Source organism: Oryza sativa, chromosome 5, assembly GCF_034140825.1.
Source record: "Oryza sativa Japonica Group chromosome 5, ASM3414082v1".
Lineage (NCBI taxonomy): Eukaryota > Viridiplantae > Streptophyta > Magnoliopsida > Poales > Poaceae > Oryza > Oryza sativa.
Genome location: NC_089039.1, coordinates 257,320 through 275,309, shown reverse-complemented (window position 1 = coordinate 275,309; position 17,990 = coordinate 257,320). Strand labels below are relative to the sequence as shown.

Here is a 17,990-nt window from a genome sequence, read left to right as displayed (position 1 = left end):
GCATTATATATTTTAAAAAACAAACAAAGGAGTGTAATCAAGCCTGGTTTAGTTCCCTAAATTTTTTTTCAAAAATATCACATCGAATCTTTGGACACATGTATGGAGCATTAAAAATAGATTAAAAAAACTAATTGCATAGTTAGGGGGGAAATCACAAGATGAATCTTTTGAGCCTGATTAGTCCCTGATTAACCATAAATGCTACAGTAACCCACATATGCTAATGACGGATTAATTAGGCTCAAAATATTCGTCTTGCGGTTTCCAGCTGAGTTATGAAATTTGTTTTTTTCATTCGTGTCCGAAAACTTCTTCCGATATCCGATCAAACATTCAATGTAATACCTAAAAATTTTCTTTTTGCGAACTACACATGCCCTCAATGGCCGAACCAACTCCTAGATTGGTTAGGCGGTAGTCTAGTCTGAGCTTTTTGTCGCCAGGCTTGGATGTGGCCGTTAGGGGGTGTTTGGGAGAGAGAGACCCTAAGGACTTATTTTTTTTAGAGCTCCCAACCCCCCCCCCCAGTTGTATCATTGGCTAGGTAGGGGTTGTTTGGTTGTTGCTTAAGATTGACATGACTCGCTTGCCAGAAGTGTGACATAACACACATAACATAGTCCACACAAGTATATCAATGTTTGGCTAGAGAATAAGACCTCATCCTTTTCCTTTTGCATATGCTTAGCGGCCAAAATTTAAAATTGTAATCTTGAATTTAGAGCTGATTTTGAGGTTTTTTCGTCGAAGTTTATTTTTCAGCCTTTGTTTTTAAATTGCTATAAGAACACATATATAAATATTTTATTCATAAATTATTTTTTATTTGTAAATATGTCGTTTAGTATGATATGTGAGCCCATGGAGCACCAATTCGTGGCCTTCCAAAATTAAAATAAGCAACCAAACATTGCGACATGGCTAACGTATAATGTGTGATCATGTAGCAATATGTGGCACTCAACAAGATAGGACGGTAGGATTACTTGTTGGGATGGATCGTCTCCTTTTTTTGGTCCTTGGGGATGACGCGTTCTCAGATTACATACAACTCCAAGTTCCAATCAATTTCTTAAAGAAAAGAAAAAGGAGGAAGAAGTGTTCAAACCGAAGCAAAACGGGAAGGAAAACCAACCAAATCCAAGAAGCTGCTTCTATGGCGACGGCGGCGGATGGCGTGGCGGTAGCGAGGCAAGCGGAGCTCCGGCGGATCGAGGGCAACTCCTGCTTCAACAAGGCCCGCCTCGGCGCCGCCATCGACTGCTACACCGAGGCAACCTCCCTCTTTCCCCTCCCCCTCCCCAATCCCTAGCTCCCCCTTTCCCTTTCCTTTTTTCAATCTTTGGCAACCGATATGATTAACTCCACGATCTCCAGGCTATCGCTCTTTGCCCCGACGTCGCCGTCTACTGGCTCAACCGGGGCCTCTGCCATTTCAAGCGCAAGTATTTCTCTCCCTTGTTTCTTCCCCTCCCTCACTATCTCTTTCTTGGGGGAAAAAACTTGATTCTTTTTTAATGTGATACAGGGAATGGGCTAAGGTCGAAGAGGATAGCAGGAGAGCTCTTGCCCTTGATGACACTCTGGTCAAGGTAACATCATCTCAATGTCCCTTGTTCATACATAAATCAAGTGATTGTTACAGGTCTTCAACTTTGGTCCAGGGTCACTATTTGCTGGGATGTGCCATGCTTGAGAAGGAACAATGTGCTCTTGCTATCAAGGAATTCAACAAGGTTTGTTATTATACTTCTATGGCCCTTGTAAGTTTGCTTCAGCTTCTTCTGAATCATATCCTGAGCTCTTCACCATGTTATTGTTTAGGACAAATCTTAACATAAACAAAGAATTTTGGAATTGAGAAATAGCTTAAATGACTTTGTTTCCCTTCATTTTACTACATTGGAAAGGATGGCTCATTTATTTGTGAAAGGGGTAGAATTTTTTTGGCTGGGGCAATCATGGAAGAAAAGATGAAAAAAAAAAGCCTAAAGTGACTTGCATTTACAAAAGGCTTGAGAAGACTAATACTACTTACATTTGGAATCGAAGGGGATATTTACTAATGAATGCTAATGTTGTGTCTTCACGCACCTACATATTGATATTTTGTTGCTACATTCATGTTGAAATGGGATGTTGATCTCTTGCCATGCTATTGCTAATACCATGCTTATGTTATCATGTAAAACAGGCTTTGGATCTTCTTAAGTCTTCGAATTTGGGGGACAAAATGGCGGAGGACATTTGGCAGGTTCTTGCGAAGGCAAAATACCAAGATTGGGAAATACACTCCACTAAGAGAGTTTGGAAGATGCAAAGTTTAAAGTATGTTATGCATGAAAAATAATTGCAATAATAATGTTCCATAATTGTGTTGCAGATTAACTGTAGTGTGAATCTTGGGTATTGGTGGCCAATTTACTCCTATAACAACCTGGACACTCCCTTTATTATCTAAAATTTATGATGCTTTAAACTTTCTAACACCACTGTGTCACATGGACAATTAGGGAAGCATGTGAAAATGCTTTGCAGGAGCACCACTTTCTTAGTGGCACACTTGTGGGAGATGGCTCAACCAATGAGTATACAGACCAACTGAAATTGTTATCAGAAGTCTTCACCAAAGCTACAATCGACGATACACCAACAGATGTAATATTATTATCTATGTTATCTCATGTTCAACATCTTTGTGCTAGCATATTTTTTTTCTCTGTGATCTTAGGCTGTTGCTACCTGAAAATCTAGGTGCCTGACTACCTTTGCTGCCAAATAACCTTTGAGATTTTTAGAGATCCAGTGATCACACCCAGTGGTATAACGTATGAGAGGTCCATAATCCTTGAACATCTTTGCAAGGTACACCTCCCTTGCTAATTTGCTATCTGTTTTTCAGAAGGTTTTTGGCTCTGCATATCTTTAGATGTTGTTGCTAATATTTCACTAGAAGGACCATGTATTAGCTGGCTACATCTACAAATAATGTCTCCAACAGATGAAATACTTGATTGTATAATTAAAAAGAATAAGTCAAAATCGAACTAGTTTTTTTTTTTGAAAGGAACACAGCAGGGAGGCCCAAAAAAATCGAACTAGTGGAATATTTGAATCAGCACAATGCTGCAATATTTAAATATGAAACTGCTGTAGTTCATATATTGGGTGGATTATGTGTCAATGATCTAATTTAAGCTATAGTAGGATTCAATCTAAACACAAACTATAATTTAAATTGAAATTAAATGAGAATAATGTGCTCAGTCACTGCAATCTTCCTTTTGGGTTTTAGGTGGGCAATTTCGACCCGGTGACACGAGAGCCTCTGAAAGAGCATCAATTGGTTCCTAACCTGGCTATAAAGGAAGCAGTCCAAGCCTACCTCAAGAATCACAGTTGGGCCTACAAGTTGAACTGATGATGTTGCTCTGTAGTTGCTTAGTGCTAACAACAGGTGTTGATAAAATGTTGGGTTGTCAAGGGGGAATTCTTTGCTTTTCTGATGTAATGTATAAGCAAGTTCATTCGTGCCCTCATGGAATTGATTGATTCTTGGGCAACTTCTGACGAACCTTGGACAATTGTACATAAAACATCATAGCAGAACCTTGGACGGTTTCAGACATACCGTGCCAAAATGACAATTCTCAGTGACAAATTATTCTTTTGTTCGGTAATTCACTGTTACAGCAACCAGCGAATTTAACATGCGTGATACTAGTAAATACCATTTGCAACTGATGAATAATATGAATTGAATACTTCACTAGTACATGTTTTGTTTCTCCCTTGTCAATAGCAAACATGTAGGTTGTATGTTATTTTGGGTTCGGATTGCCTCTCTGTTACCCGAAGGATTCAATGGCCAGAATGGGATATCTGAAGAGTAGGCTGTCTGGTGAGTGACATCAGGAAGATCAGTGTCGCTTGTACTTTTAGAGTAAGACTAATAATACAGCCGACCTGTTGGCTATAAAGTTCTTTGTAGTCTTCTTTCAGCCTGTCTATATAATAGTTACTCCATCCGTTTCACAATAGCATTTTCCACATTCATATTGATGTTAATGAATCTAGACATATATATCTATTTAGATTCATTAACATCAATATAAATGTGGAAAATGTTAGAATAACTTACATTGTGAAATGGAGGAAGTAGCTATTTACAATTAATACATGGTCCACTTGTCTCTCTCACAGAGTTTATTGGTTCTTGTGTCCAAACCGGCTGTAAGTTTACAGCCCGCTTCTCCTCTCTCTCCTCCACCTCAGCATTTAGCCGGCTTATAGCCTACTATTATACTTGCTCTTATGGATGTTAATCGCTTGTACTTGGTGGCACGCACTTTAGTTCGTCTGTCTCAGCCTAAGAGCAAGTATAATAATGAGCTATAAGTGTACTATAAGCTTATGTGGAGGAGAGAGGTAGAAAAAAACAAGGGTGTTGGCTCTCATGCAAGAGCTAGCTTAACACAATCTCCAAGACAAATACATTAAATGTATAAGTGAGAGATAGAGAGCGGAGAAGAAAATTGTAGCCAACCTTATAGCTAATTATTATATATATTGACTTTAAGATGAACTAATAGTAGGAAGTGAGCTATACTATTATTATCTTACTCTAATAGCTATCTACTGTCACTCGGGAGTTTATTCGTGAGATCCTCTGTATTGATGCTACTTAATCAATGAAGTGCCATCGTTATCTTTTTTTTTTAAAAAAAGTGTGCAAACATGTAGGAGCCCTATTGGTTACTCATATGTAAAAAGAATAAATTAAAGTTAAAATTTGAATTTTAAAACTCAATTTTAAATTTTATTTTAAGATTTTTCAATATAGTTTTTTCAGCATTTACTTTTAAATAGCTAAGAACATATGAATAAAAGTTTTATTTTTTAATCGCTAATAAACCGTTACGACTTATAATAAGTTTTGGGCAAACGGTGGGGCATGTAAAAATAACTGGGCTGCCATGTAAAAAAACAAAATCTTGGGACCCAATTCAATACAGTAAAAAAAAAGGAAAGAGAGAAGGAGGGATTGAGGCAGAAATTATGCCGTTCTCCAGGGAGCAATATATAAAACCCGAATCTTAAAGACACGAACCAACCAACGAATAAAACCCTAATCGGAAAGAGAAGCTTTGCTCGTCTCCTTCCTTCCGCCGCCGCCGAAGCAGAAGAGGAAGAAGAGAGAAGAAAGAAGCATTGGCGATGGCTGCGGCGGAGGGCCCCGTTCTCCTCTTCCCCTCTACCTCGTCGACGTCCGCCCGGGTGGAGGCGGTCGTCGTGTTCAACATCTGCGACAGCTACGTGCGCCGCCCCGACCAGGCGGAGCGCGTCATCGGCACCCTCCTCGGCTCCGTCCTCCCCGACGGCACCGTCCATGTCCGCAACTCCTACGTCGTCCCCCACAACGAGTCCCCCGACCAGGTAAACTATAAATATCTCTCTTCTCCTTCCGCCCGGCATCATCAGATCTAGGGTTTTACTTCTTCTTCCATTGATTCCCTGAACTTGCCTTTCTAATGTTAAGGTTGCTCTCGACATCGAGTACCACCACAACATGTATGCGTCGCACCACAAGGTCAACCCCAAGGAAGTCATTGTTGGATGGTAAACCCTCTTCTTTTCTTCTCTTCTCCTATTCTCCCCTCATTGGTGATGATGTACCACTATGATATTGCTTCTGTCCCTGCTAGTAGTTAGTACAACATTAAGAGTTAACTAGTTTGAGTGGATTAACTTGTCCAATCATGCTCAATACACACACACACAGCACAGCACATCTAAATCTCACTGGTTCTGTTAGGTTTGATATCAGCTAGAACAATCGCAATGATTTCCCTGTTACTCATGATTCTCTGTCCTGTTTTTACCTAGTGCTGTGCGACAATTAACAGTACCCACAATGCAAACTTAGAGTTGCTGTTATAACTGTAATTTGTTTTCTTTCAGAGTAGGAAAGAAACATTTCAAAAAATGAATGAGCAGTAATACAGTACATCTGTATGCAGGTTCTCGACTGGCTTCGGTGTTTCTGGGGGAAGTACGCTTATCCATGATTTTTACTCAAGAGAAGTACAGAGCCCCATTCATCTCACTGTTGACACTGGGTTCACAAGGGGCGATGCTTCAATCAAAGCCTATATCTCATCCAACCTGTCTCTTGGAGATAGGCACCTTGCTGCGCAGTTCCAAGAGATTCCCCTTGATCTGAGGATGCTTGAAGCAGGAAAAGTTGGATGTATGTCTCACATTCATCATTGCTGACCCATATTTTTTCCCCATTAACCTGAAAGTTTACTCTACACAATTTATATGTTATACAGTAAGATCTTAAGTTCTTAGGATGAGAGGTATACAACATTGAATTAACAGGTTTATATGTTATCACTAGAAATCTATATGGGGCCTCCAAAACCTGAAGCAAAAAAAAAAAGTCTTCTTTTGGCAGCTTTGAAGTCCTTATGGCTTGAATATTTATAATTTCCTTTTGTTTTAGTTATCCAAATAGTGGAGGGTATTAGTATTGTGGAACATTTATTTCCTGTTGGAGGAAAACTATTCTGTGTTTTTTGCATTTGTCTTGGTTGTACATTCATTTATTTCGTGTTGGTCATTATTATTGCTTTTGTGACAGTTGACATCCTGAAATCTACAATTGTGGAGAAGCTCCCCAATGATCTGGAAGGAATGGAATCCTCCATGGAAAAGCTGTATGTCCTTATTGACGAGATCTACAAATATGTTGATGATGTCGTGGTAAGAACCTTTTGGGGCAAAATTCTCTTATTTCTTATGTAGTGCAGTGTTAAAAAGGCTTTTTCCACCCCTATGTAGGAGGGGCGTGTAGCACCGGACAATAAAATTGGGAGATTCATCTCTGATGCTGTTGCTTCAATGCCAAAATTGTCACCAGCTGCTTTTGACAAGCTTTTCAATGACAGGATTCAGGTTAGTGCTTTAGCTTGTCGGTATGCGAGTAAATGAATATCATTTTCAATTTTCTTGTACATAATCATTGCACCATTTGGTGATGCAGGATAATCTTGCACTGGTGTACCTGTCAAGCATCACAAGGACACAGATTAGCATAGCCGAGAAGTTGAACACCGCCGCCCAAATCCTGTAATTTCCATGTAGTTGGAGCATCTGGGAGTCTGACTTAAAATGCTGTTTTGTTTGTTTTTCATTCGCACGACTGAAAAATTGGGATATGATGGCAGAGTATGCATTTTTGTACTTGTTATCTGAGGCCTAAAGAAAAGAAACCATCATGTTTCAGATGATAATGTTTGTGTTGGAGGTTGGGTGCACTCTTGGATTAGTATTTCGATGTAGTTTAAATATTTGTGTTAGCGCTCTTGCTTGATTTCCTCGAGGAGCACTTTTGGAAGGTGCGGTCAATTTTGTTGTGCCTTCATTTTGAGGCAGAGATAAACCACCCAGATCATCATTATATATCCCGGCGAATTTGGGCTATCTTTTGGGAGTCACCTGTAGTTAAGTTGTACTCCCACTGTCCTAAAACAACTTAACCTAGAATGAGATGTGATTGTCCAGATAGAGTCACATCCCATCCTAGGTTGAGTTATTTTGTGACAGAGGGAGTAAATATGAGATGGAGTTTGTGAAATAAGGCATCATTCAATAACCTATGAATTGTTGGGACAGAGGTAGTATAAATATTTGTTCTCCACCAAACTAGAAATGGAGTATGCTGAACACAGTTCAGTTGTATACATTTCTTATCCACTCCACTTCCCTCTAAAGTACCAATCAAAGCTCATCCAAAAATAACACAAAGGCTGTGTTTAATTCCATTCAAACTTCCAAAAATTCCATCACATCAAATGTTTGGAGACATGCATAGAACATTAAATGTGAACGAAAAAAAACCAATTGCACAGTTTGCATGTAAATTGCGAGACGAATCTTTTGAGCGTAATTACGCCATGATTTGACGATATGGTGCTACATTAAATATTTGCTAATGACGGATTAATTAGGCTTAATAAATTCGTCTCGCAGTTTACAGGTGGAATCTGCAATTTGTTTTGTTATTATTCTATATTTAATACTTTAAATGTGCGTTCGTATATGTAAAAATTTTGGAAAATTTTGGAGGAGGAACTAAACACGACCAAAATCCCAATCAAAGCACTAGTACTTGGCAGTGATATTTTATAAAGATTTTGTAATCCCATGTGGTTCAATTAAAGATAGATCGTATTCTCAATCAGCAAGCTCGATTATTGGTGGTGAATGGCAGGGCGCAAGCGGAGGTCCACAGAGGCACTCGTTGTGCTGCAGGCTGTACACGTACGTCGCCGTCGAAGCTCGCCACGCCCGTCGGCACCTCGCCGCAGAGGCTGACGTTGAACACCTGCAGCCTGCTCAGCTTCGTCGCCGTAGATGATGCATGTTGTGGCTCACGTCCACGGTGACCACCTGCTCCGGCAGCTCCAACTCCAACTCCAACGCGTTGCGCGACACGTCGATGGCCTGCGCGGCCTTCCCTCGCCCGATCGAACAGCGCCGCCGGTGAGCTGACAGGTCGATGCGCGCCAAGTTGACGGCGGCGAACTCCGCCGGGATGCTGATGCTCCGGGAGAGGTGGTTGCCGCCCTGTCGCTGGGGTGGCATTGCTTCGAGGCGGCGGCGACGAGGAGAGTGGAGAGCATGAGGAGGAGCATCTTATTCTTAGCAAGCAGCATTTCCATTTCCATGGCCATGGGACTGGCTATATATTCATGGGGCTAGCTAATCTGATCGAATTATTGAGTTTGGTTAGGAGGATTAGCACTGTCATTGGAAATTAATTTGCAAAAGATCAACCAAAGCACAAGTGAGGAGGTCAAAATTGAAGTCAAATATAGTATGCTGCACCTCCATCTGCATCTGCATGCATGCTGACCAAAGATGGACTTTGCTTTGCCACCAGGCTGGCTGCTCAGCTCAAAGTATCAGTATGGACATACACTCAAAAGATTGATTGACACTAAATTTCACTCATGTTCATCAAGAATGGACCTTAATTATTAGCATTAGCTGGTTGCTTCTTCATTAATTTATCCTATAGTTTTTGGTATTGCTCAGTGATTATTACTACAGTACAGTAGTGGTTACAGTTTCAAGGTCTGGATCAAACATCAATGGCAGGCGGCGAGCGGCGCACCGCAGAGGCACTTGTTGTGCTGGAAGCAGTAGGCGTCGAACCTCGCCATGTTGCCGCCGGTGGGCACCTCGCCGCACATCCTGTTGTAGCTGACGTTGAGCAGCTGCAGGTTGCTCAGATTCGCCACCTGCGCCGGGATGCCGCCGCGGATGGCGTTGTGGCTCACGTCCAGGAAGCTCAGCCGCTCCGGCAGCCGCAGCTCCGACATGTCGAAGCTCAGCGCGTTGCGCGACAGGTAGACGCTGCCGAGCTCCTTCTTCCCCGACCCGAACAGCATCGACGCGTCGCCGGTGAGCTGGTTTCGCGACAGGTCGATCTGCACGAAGTTGACGGCGCCGAACGCCGCCGGGATCCTCCCGGACAGGTTGTTGTGTGACAGCGTCAGGAACGCTTGCTGCCCGGCCTTGCTCAGCAGCAGCCGCGGGATGCTCCCGGTGAGCTGGTTGCGGCTGAGGTCGATGGAGATGAGCTTCGGGGGCTTGGCGAGGCTCGCCGGGATGGCGCCGGTGAGCGAGTTGAAGGAGAGGTCGAGAGACTGGAGCGCGGTGAACTTGTCGCCGATGAAGGAAGGGATGGAGCCGGAGAGGGCGGTGCGGGAGATGGTGAGCTCCCTGAGGGCGGTGAGCGTGGCGAGCGCGGCGGGGATGGGGCCGGTGACGCCGGGGACCTTGAAGAACATGAGCTCCTGGAGGCGGGTGAGGCGGGCGATGGCGTCGCCTGGTATGCCGCCGGTGACGTTGTCATCGCGTATGATGGCGAGGCTGAGGACGCGGTCGCCGTCGGTGGGGTCGTAGTCGTAGTCGTCGCCGCCGCAGTCGACGCCGTACCAGTGGCAGCAGGCGATGTCGGGCGTCCAGGACTGGAAGTAGGACGCGTTGTTGAAGGCCGCCTTCACGGCGAGTAGCGCGGCGCGGTCGCCGGCGTCGCAGCGTGGCCGTCGCACGGGCGCCGCCGCCGCCGCAATGGACACCACGAACACGAGCACGTGGGCGAGCAGGAGCAGGGGCCCGATGGCGCGCACCATTTCGACCTCCGATCGATTTTGTCTCAGCTTATCTTGAACGATGTGGGTGTGGGGGTATATATATGTAGACGGAGAGGGAGTAATCAGATTGGCGAGTTGTTCAGATGGAAGGAGTTTGGCGCCAACCGCTTTGAACAAAACAATCAAACGACGCATTCTACAATTTGTGTCCTCCTGCCCCAAGTGCCTTGTTCTACTTCTACCTGCATTATTTGAACACAAGTGCACGACAATCCAGCACACAAGATATTTAGTCCCTGAAACAACTCAGCACACAAGTTCTATTACTAATTCATCCCAAATGCTTAAAAAACTTTTTGACTTCTCCAATTCTCTTGTGTCTATCCCCATATGTATCGATCGCACGGTGAAATGAAACCTCTTGGTGTTGGGTTGGGTGGTCAAACAACAACACAAAACCCCCAAAAGCCACTGACAGTAACCGGTAAACAAGCGTACAATCAAATGTAAATCTACACCTGTAAAATCAACAATCCATAATCCCATATTACCTTCGACAATACGGTTCATCAACAGCAGGACTGCAAATTGCTGCGCATCCAATAGCAGAACCTGAAAAGGATAGCCACAGAAGAAAGATGACATTTAGTATCACCGGATAATCGAACAACACATTACATTTAATTACGGGCATGTATCCTCTTCTGCTAGTCAAAGAATTCCCAAAGCAGCACTGCAGCGCCAACATGATTATTCTCATTACCAGCATATTGCAGGCCTGAGGCCTCCTCGCCTCTGCCTAATAAAACACTACTACCCTTACAGGATTCCTAGTTTCAAACCAGCAGCAAAACTCAAAGCTGCAAGCAAGAATCACAGAATCTGCTTTTAATTATTTCGATGAACCCACTTATTCGATCCTCGGTAACAACAATGCTGACTGCTGAGTGCATCGAACCAGCAAGGTTTAAGTATCCAAAAGAGTCCATAGCTCCAAGCTTCTGTCATCATATGACCATCAATTAGGTCCCGGTATGTTACACAACTGAAAAAACAAAGTAAAATTGGATGTCATTTGGTACTTCATTCCTAGCACCAGCCACCAATGTACTGAAGTTTTCTTGAGTTGGAAACAGGAACAGAACAGTGTATTATAGAATCAAAGACTCAGGATATCTAACACATATATTGCCATGCCAGACAAATGACTCATAGCACATACAAATCATGATTAATTAGTAGCATAAATCACTACGCATGCCATTTGATGAAGACAGCAATGTTGAATAAACAGCGGCAGATAGTAATTTGATGAAGATAGCAATGTTGAATGTAACAGTGGCATGTAGTTTCAGTTAACTTGCAGCTCGCTAGGGCTGTATTAAACTGAAACTGAGTTCAGCAAGGAAAACCTTATGCTTAAGAACTGAATTCAAGTCTGCTGTACCTGCATTATGAACACCATTCTCTAGCATTCTGGAACATGCGCAGCCAGGGGCTGGGACCACTCTTCTCAAGCTGCCAATCCTTGGGAGACCATGGATATTGCCACATCATGAAGCAACGCTCTGGGTGTGGCATCATAGCAAGATGTCTTCCATCAGGGGAGCAAAGGGCTGCAATGCCAAGTGGAGAGCCATTGGGATTGAATGGGTAGACTTCAGTTATGTTATTAGCATCGTCACAGTACCGCACAGGAGCCAGGTTAGACTTTACAACACTAGCTAGAACATTTTCATCTGGGAAGAAAGCTCTCCCCTCACCGTGAGCACTCCAAATGCCCATTGTAGAACCTTCCATTCCTTTGAACATGATAGCAGGAGAGGCCCCTATAGAGACACTAGTAAACCGGCACTCAAAACGACCAGATTCATTGTGAATAAATCTTGGCTGGGACATGTCCCCACCTGAACCAAGAGAACCTCCAACGTCTGATCCTGGTACCCAGCCAAGAAGAGCCATTAGCTGACAACCATTGCACACCCCAAGGCTGAAAGTGTCCGGCCTATTGTAGAAATTCTGGAACTGCTGTATGAGGGGTTGGTTAAACCTGATTGATGCAGCCCAACCTTTAGCTGAATCAAGAACATCTGCATAGCTAAAACCACCGACAAACGCAATCCCACGGTAATCCTCTAGAGAAGACTTCCCAGCTAAGAGGTCTGACATTGTGATATCCCATGGTTCGAATCCAGCAGCATAGAATGCAGCAGCCATCTCCCTATCACCATTGCTCCCTTCTTCACGAAGGATGGCAACTTTTGGCTTTGAGGATGCAGTCAGCAGTTTTTCATCTGTAAATTTGGGAGTGAAAGACAAAGACCATGATGGTGATGTTCTGTGCTTTAATCCTTCTTTCTCAAGTCTGACACAAGATTTCAGACGTTGTAGCCCCTCAAGCTGGAAGCTTGTTTCCTCCCAGATATCCCTGAGATCTGAAGTTTTTTCCTTAAGATGCAGCCTGCCATCAACAACCAGCTCAATATCTGGTGATGCTGTAACTTTTCCAATTACATTAGCGGAAATGCCTCCTGCTTGAAGCTTTTGTTTCACAACACTCAGATCTTTCAAATGCACTTCAAGTAGAAGGCCAAGCTCCTCGGCAAATAGTGCTTGAAGAAGGCTAGAATCTTCTGAGTCAATGTTCAGCTTAACACCGCAATTACCAGCAAATGCCATCTCAAGAACACTCACAATAAGACCTCCATCACTAATGTCATGGCCAGCTGAAATAAGACGCTCACCAAGCAATTCCTGAACGGCCTCAAAGGCTTTCTTCAAGTACAGGACATCATCAATGTCTGGGCAGTCATTTCCAATTTGATCAAAAGCCTGTGCAAGAGCAGAACCACCAAGCCGGCGCTTTCCTTTGCTGAGGTCAATGTGCAGCAAAACTCCATCCTTGCCAAGCTTCAAATCAGGAGTTACCGTCAATGTTATATCAGGACATGTCACATAAGCACTGATGACCAGATTTCCAGGAGCCTTGACGACCTCACCATCACATTGAGCTGCCATGGAAAGACTGTCCTTTCCCCCATCAATTGCAATACCAAGTTGAATCATGCAGTCAGCCAATGCAACAGCAGCATCATACATATCTGCACCTTCTCCATCAAGCTTTGCAGCATACATCCAGTTACCACTTGCTTTGACATCAGAAAGTGATGAAACTTTAGCCCAAACCAGATTAGTCAAGGCTTCCCCAATAGCAAGTCTTGCCATGGCCTTGGGATTAAGTAAACCTTTCGTTGGCTGTTCTCCAATGGCACAGGCACCACCTGTTAGATCAGTGTATGTCTGTGCGATCACAGCCACATCTGCAAGAGGAAGTTGGAGAGGTCCAACTGTCTGCTGTTGTGCAACAAGACCTGTCACACACCTGTCAACTTTTGTGGTTAAGAAACGCTTAGAGCATACAGATGGAAGACTCAATACTCGCTTCAGAGCATCCATGATTGTTACTCCACGGGCAATATCTAAGGGCTCACTGACTACAGAGACTCGCTTGAATTCAAAGGTCTTTTGGGGCATATCTCCTAGAACCTTTTCAAGCTCGAGATCCTCAACAGGGGTTGGAGGAGGAAGGCCATTTAACTTCGCATGCTCCACAGCAGCACTGTCAATCAAAACAATCTTTCCACATCCATTGATTGTCCCAATGACAGCCATTGAAACCCTTTCCCTTTCACAAAGTGACTCTAAAAGGCTTCTGCTCTCAGGCTTCACCAGAAGTGCATCTTGTTCCTGGTACTCAGCACCCCATATCTCCAAGACAGACAATGTATGATCACCGACAACAATTGATCGTATATCAATTTCAGCGCCCTTAGGATAGATTATTTCCTTCACCACATTGCAGTTTCCTCCAGCACCCTGGTCATGAATGCTGATGATAGGGTTGCTCTCTCCCATTTCCGCACATGCCCTGACCACACGATATAATTTCTGTGCCATTTCAGCATCTCCACGCTGTACTGCATTGAAATCGAGCTCTGCATCATTTTGTCCACTAACCATGCTGGAGGCAGCACCACCACCCATACCAATTCTGTATGCTGGGCCACCAATCTTCACAACTAGCATGCCAATTTCTGGATCCCCCTTAGATATATGTGCATGGTCAATTTGCCCGATTGCCCCACTAAACATTATTGGCTTCAGCCACTCGCGCCGTTCCCCATTAAGCAACCTCGTCCCAAAATTTCTAGTAAATCCCTGAATTAGAGGTTCACCAAACTTGTTCCCATAGTCAGAAGCGCCATCGCTAGCATCAATAAGAATTTGCAAAGGGGAGGCCAAATTCGACAGATATGAAAAGGATGGATCCTCCCAGGGTGCATATGCACCTTCAATTCGGAGATTACCAACACAATAGCCAGCAGTAGAAGCAACAACAAAAGAACCCTTTCCAGTGGCATGTGTGTCCCTTATGCGACCACCTGCACCTGTTTCAGCTCCTGGATAAGGTGCCACAGCACATGGAAAATTATGGGTTTCTGCTGTGAATAAAATATCAAGCTCACGCATCATAACAGATAATGGTGAAGTGGAGCCTGGAACTGTTGGGCGTAGCTGATTTGCTGGATATCCCTTTATTGCACTTGAGTTGTCATTAAATCCGATGACTGAGTTATTATCGGGGTTAGCTTTCAGGGGACTCTTCACTAACTGAAACAAGGTTCTCGGCATGGTCTCTCCATCTATCACAAGCTTTCCATTAAAAAACCAATGCCTGCTGTGCTCACTGTTGGATTGTGCAATGTCGAAAAGTTCAACAGTGGTTGGGTTCCGTTTGATGTCATCTCTGAAGAGGTGGGTATAGTACTTGATATCTTGTTCATCAAAAGCAAGTCCCATCTTCACATTTATTTCTTCCAGAGCTTCTCTTCCCCTTTCAATGACTGGAACAATACGGACAGGTTCAGGAACTACATCTGAATGAAATGATGTGAGCTTCTTAGGATAAACACACTCTGTCATTCTATCATGAACCAAAGCAGTAAAGTCGTTAAGCTGGCTTTCATCAAGTGGACCATAGCCAGGATCCAAGCATAAAAGGTATCTCCTTGATCTCTCCAAGCGAGTTACTTCCATCAATGAGAGAGATTTACATATTGAGACGGCATTGGTTGAGAACGCTGTTGAAAAAGTCATCCGGGGACCAACCTCAACAATGACACTATAAGGGTTCCTAGCGACTTCCTCCTCCAGAAAGCTTTGTGCTTGTAACTTATCAGGTTCATAGGTTTCTGCTAAGAGCCACTGCAGTGTTGCAAGCTTCTCTGAAGCTAATGCATTATCCAATTGAATGTTGAAGCATTGTTCGGTCTTTATACCCACAATATTAGAAGAAACCTTTGCTTGCACTTGCCTGAGCAGCTCAATTGTCTCACTGTCTTGAAGATATGGTATACGATATAATTGAATAACTCCAGCTTCTGATGCATTATCAGATTTGTGAACCAATGAACTGTCAAGTCCCCTGGAAACCAAAGCACCAGGAGTTGGCAGCAATCGGACATTAGGAACTGAAGCTCTTCGAACACCTGGCCAACAAAGGTGTCTATGGAAGCACTGCTGAGATCTTCTCAGTCCAGAACTCCTTGCAGCAATGAAACCATTTCTTTTTCCCTACATAGAGAGTAGACACATAAGAAACACAACAATGTTATGGGGAAAAAAAATCCATCCAGTGTTGTGCAAAGGTCGCTTACCAGATTACAAGGAAAGCCTTGGAAGCGTAATGGATTGCTTACTGACATTTCACCCGGAGATGCCATGTTTGAAGAAATCCAAGGATCACTTTTGTGAAGAAAAAAAAAGGATGATCTGCAATACATGGTACAGGAATTAGATATTGACTTTGCATGATCCCAAACTTGCACTTGCGATGTTTTTTTTGATAAAGTATAGCTAAGCTCAAATAATACCACGTTGCTTTTGTCCAAATTTAAACACTAAATAATCAAGAAGGGTGCTAGCTATACCCAATTGATTATTCCTGAAAGATAGTGATACAAAATCTGCCTTTGAAATTATTGAAAGACAGAGTTTCTATAGCAGATTTACCACCCATCAAGCTAGAAATGAGCTGCTATGGCCATACATAGAGCATGGATAGCTAAAAGAAGATGAGAAGGATATAGGAAGCTAAAGAAAGCAGTGGACAATCGACTGTGGCGTACTACAAATTAACTTTGTACACATGAAACAGTATATAATAAAAGCAGAGGTAGAGGTGAATTACTTGATCGAACTTGAAGTCTATTGGATTCGATTCTTGACAGCAAGCAACGGGAGATAATATATAAAGGGGGACCGGGGAGATAGGAACGGCGGCTGAGCGGTTCGAGGTGTACCCGTGACGCAGCGGGAGGTGGACAGAAAGAGTAAGCGGTGGGAGGGCTGGCGGTAGCAGCGCGCGGAGGAGGTGGTGGGCTAGTGGGATGGCGGCGGCGGCGGCGGCGGCGGCGGTGGCGGCGCGGGAAGGGGCGGGCGACAGCGAGCGAGAATGAAACGAGTGACGGGGGTCGGGGGCTCCTTCCTTTTAATCGACGGCTCTCCATCTTAAACTCAAGAGGGTTCTCCAACAAATTGGCCTTTCCCTTCCGCTAATCGTGGATGGGCCTTGATATCCTCTTTAGATACAACAGTGTTTATTAACGGGTTTTCTCTATTAGCTTATAACAAGAAATAAATTTGGTGATGTGAAAGAGAAAAGGAAAAGAAAATATTTTTACTACGCATGACAATGACTCAAAGGGCGAAGAAAAGAAAAGAAAAGAAGGATGATAAATGTTGTATTAAAGGAATTTTTGTTGTACAAGGGTGGAGAAAAGAAAAGAAGAAAAAAATTATTCCGGTGCATTAATGGTTAAAAGTTCTTGTTATCTCAAATAGAATGTTAGTCTCTAGTGTTATGTATCAATACATACGACCCATAACAGACTCTATCTTTGTATATGCTATTACATCTGCCCAACACAATTCACTAATTCTCGTCCTGTTTGTCAGAATTTCAGATCTCAAATCACGATATATTTAAAGTTTTTACGCTAAATTATAGTGATTTAACTTTTTAAAAATAAACTCATCTAAAATGAAAATAAAATGATATATTAAACGTTATCAACGTAAACGTCGATCTGCATCCATAGTTTTTGAACCTAAGAATACCCAGCTTTGACAAATCTTGGGATCCAAATCTATGCCAAAGATGTCCATATAAACGTAGCTTCATACTCTTAGTATGAATCAGACATTATTTCCCGCAGGCATCTCAACCAGGGCTGAAAATTTCGGACTAAAATTTCCAAAATTTCGGTCATTTTGAACCCCTCTAATACGATATTATTTCGGCTGAAAATTTTTAGTTTTTTGTGAATTTTGGTAATATTTGTTCAAATTTAACTAAATTTTGTTCAAAATTTTGGTATATCAGTGACTTCCGATCAAATCGGTTAATTCGAAAAAGCAAAACCTGATCCCAACCTTTAAAACATACTCCCTCCGTTATAAAAAGAATCAAATCCTATCTATGAATTAATCTGGATAACACTACGTCTAAATTTGTAGCTAGGAATTGATTTATTTTTGAAACGAATGGTGTACATACTATGTGTTGGTGGCCTGAGATAGGTACTCCATATCAAGCACGAACAAAACATTACATCACGCATGAACCTGAACCGATCGAAGGTTCTTATTTATATACTACTCCTAGCTTGCTTTGCTTTGCTAGGATTATTCGATTACTAATTGCAAGCAGCAAATTAAGACTGCATTAATTGTAGGTGGATGATTATGGTCCTCATA

At 42.9% G+C, this 17,990-nt stretch overlaps 4 protein-coding genes across 8 annotated transcripts; 2 read left to right on the top strand and 2 right to left on the bottom strand.

Moving 5' to 3' along the window:
• The first annotated feature begins 981 nt into the window (after positions 1-981).
• LOC4337553 (E3 ubiquitin-protein ligase CHIP) lies at positions 982-3,683 on the top strand. Of its 2 annotated transcripts, none has more exons than XM_015782305.3 (8): positions 982-1,276; positions 1,381-1,448; positions 1,532-1,595; positions 1,668-1,739; positions 2,198-2,331; positions 2,517-2,661; positions 2,758-2,868; positions 3,299-3,683. In XM_015782305.3, exons 1-8 carry the CDS (start codon positions 998-1,000, stop codon positions 3,422-3,424), a joined length of 999 nt encoding a protein of 332 aa, XP_015637791.1. In that variant the 5' UTR covers positions 982-997; the 3' UTR covers positions 3,425-3,683. The 2 variants fall into 2 exon arrangements, with proteins under 2 accessions (XP_015637791.1, XP_015637790.2); XM_015782304.3 differs by having other exon boundaries at positions 1,108-1,276; positions 1,668-1,766.
• Positions 3,684-5,156: 1,473 nt separating this feature from the next.
• On the top strand, positions 5,157-7,301 carry LOC4337552 (eukaryotic translation initiation factor 3 subunit F). The gene is made up of 6 exons (XM_015782054.3): positions 5,157-5,439; positions 5,543-5,622; positions 6,024-6,253; positions 6,650-6,771; positions 6,850-6,963; positions 7,052-7,301. Exons 1-6 carry the CDS (start codon positions 5,221-5,223, stop codon positions 7,139-7,141), a joined length of 855 nt encoding a protein of 284 aa, XP_015637540.1. The 5' UTR covers positions 5,157-5,220; the 3' UTR covers positions 7,142-7,301.
• A 1,725-nt stretch (positions 7,302-9,026) lies between these two features.
• On the bottom strand, positions 9,027-11,074 carry LOC4337551 (polygalacturonase inhibitor 1). The gene is made up of 3 exons (XM_015784612.3): positions 10,936-11,074; positions 10,724-10,784; positions 9,027-10,414 (listed from the first exon to the last, which is right to left on the bottom strand). The coding sequence occupies exons 1-3, from the start codon at positions 10,939-10,941 to the stop codon at positions 9,162-9,164; spliced, it is 1,320 nt and encodes a 439-aa protein (XP_015640098.1). The 5' UTR covers positions 10,942-11,074; the 3' UTR covers positions 9,027-9,161.
• On the bottom strand, positions 10,449-16,693 carry LOC107277292 (probable phosphoribosylformylglycinamidine synthase, chloroplastic/mitochondrial). 4 transcript variants are annotated; one of them, XR_003242379.2, is made up of 5 exons: positions 16,423-16,693; positions 15,890-16,004; positions 11,620-15,806; positions 10,936-11,217; positions 10,449-10,784 (listed from the first exon to the last, which is right to left on the bottom strand). XR_003242379.2 is itself a non-coding variant. In XM_026025638.2 (4 exons), the coding sequence occupies exons 2-3, from the start codon at positions 15,953-15,955 to the stop codon at positions 11,625-11,627; spliced, it is 4,248 nt and encodes a 1,415-aa protein (XP_025881423.1). In that variant the 5' UTR covers positions 15,956-16,004; positions 16,423-16,693; the 3' UTR covers positions 10,449-10,784; positions 11,620-11,624. The 4 variants fall into 4 exon arrangements, 3 of the variants coding, with proteins under 3 accessions (XP_025881423.1, XP_015640094.1, XP_015640096.1); XM_026025638.2 differs by lacking the exon at positions 10,936-11,217; XM_015784608.3 differs by lacking the exon at positions 10,449-10,784 and having other exon boundaries at positions 10,786-11,217.
• Positions 16,694-17,990: the final 1,297 nt, after the last annotated feature.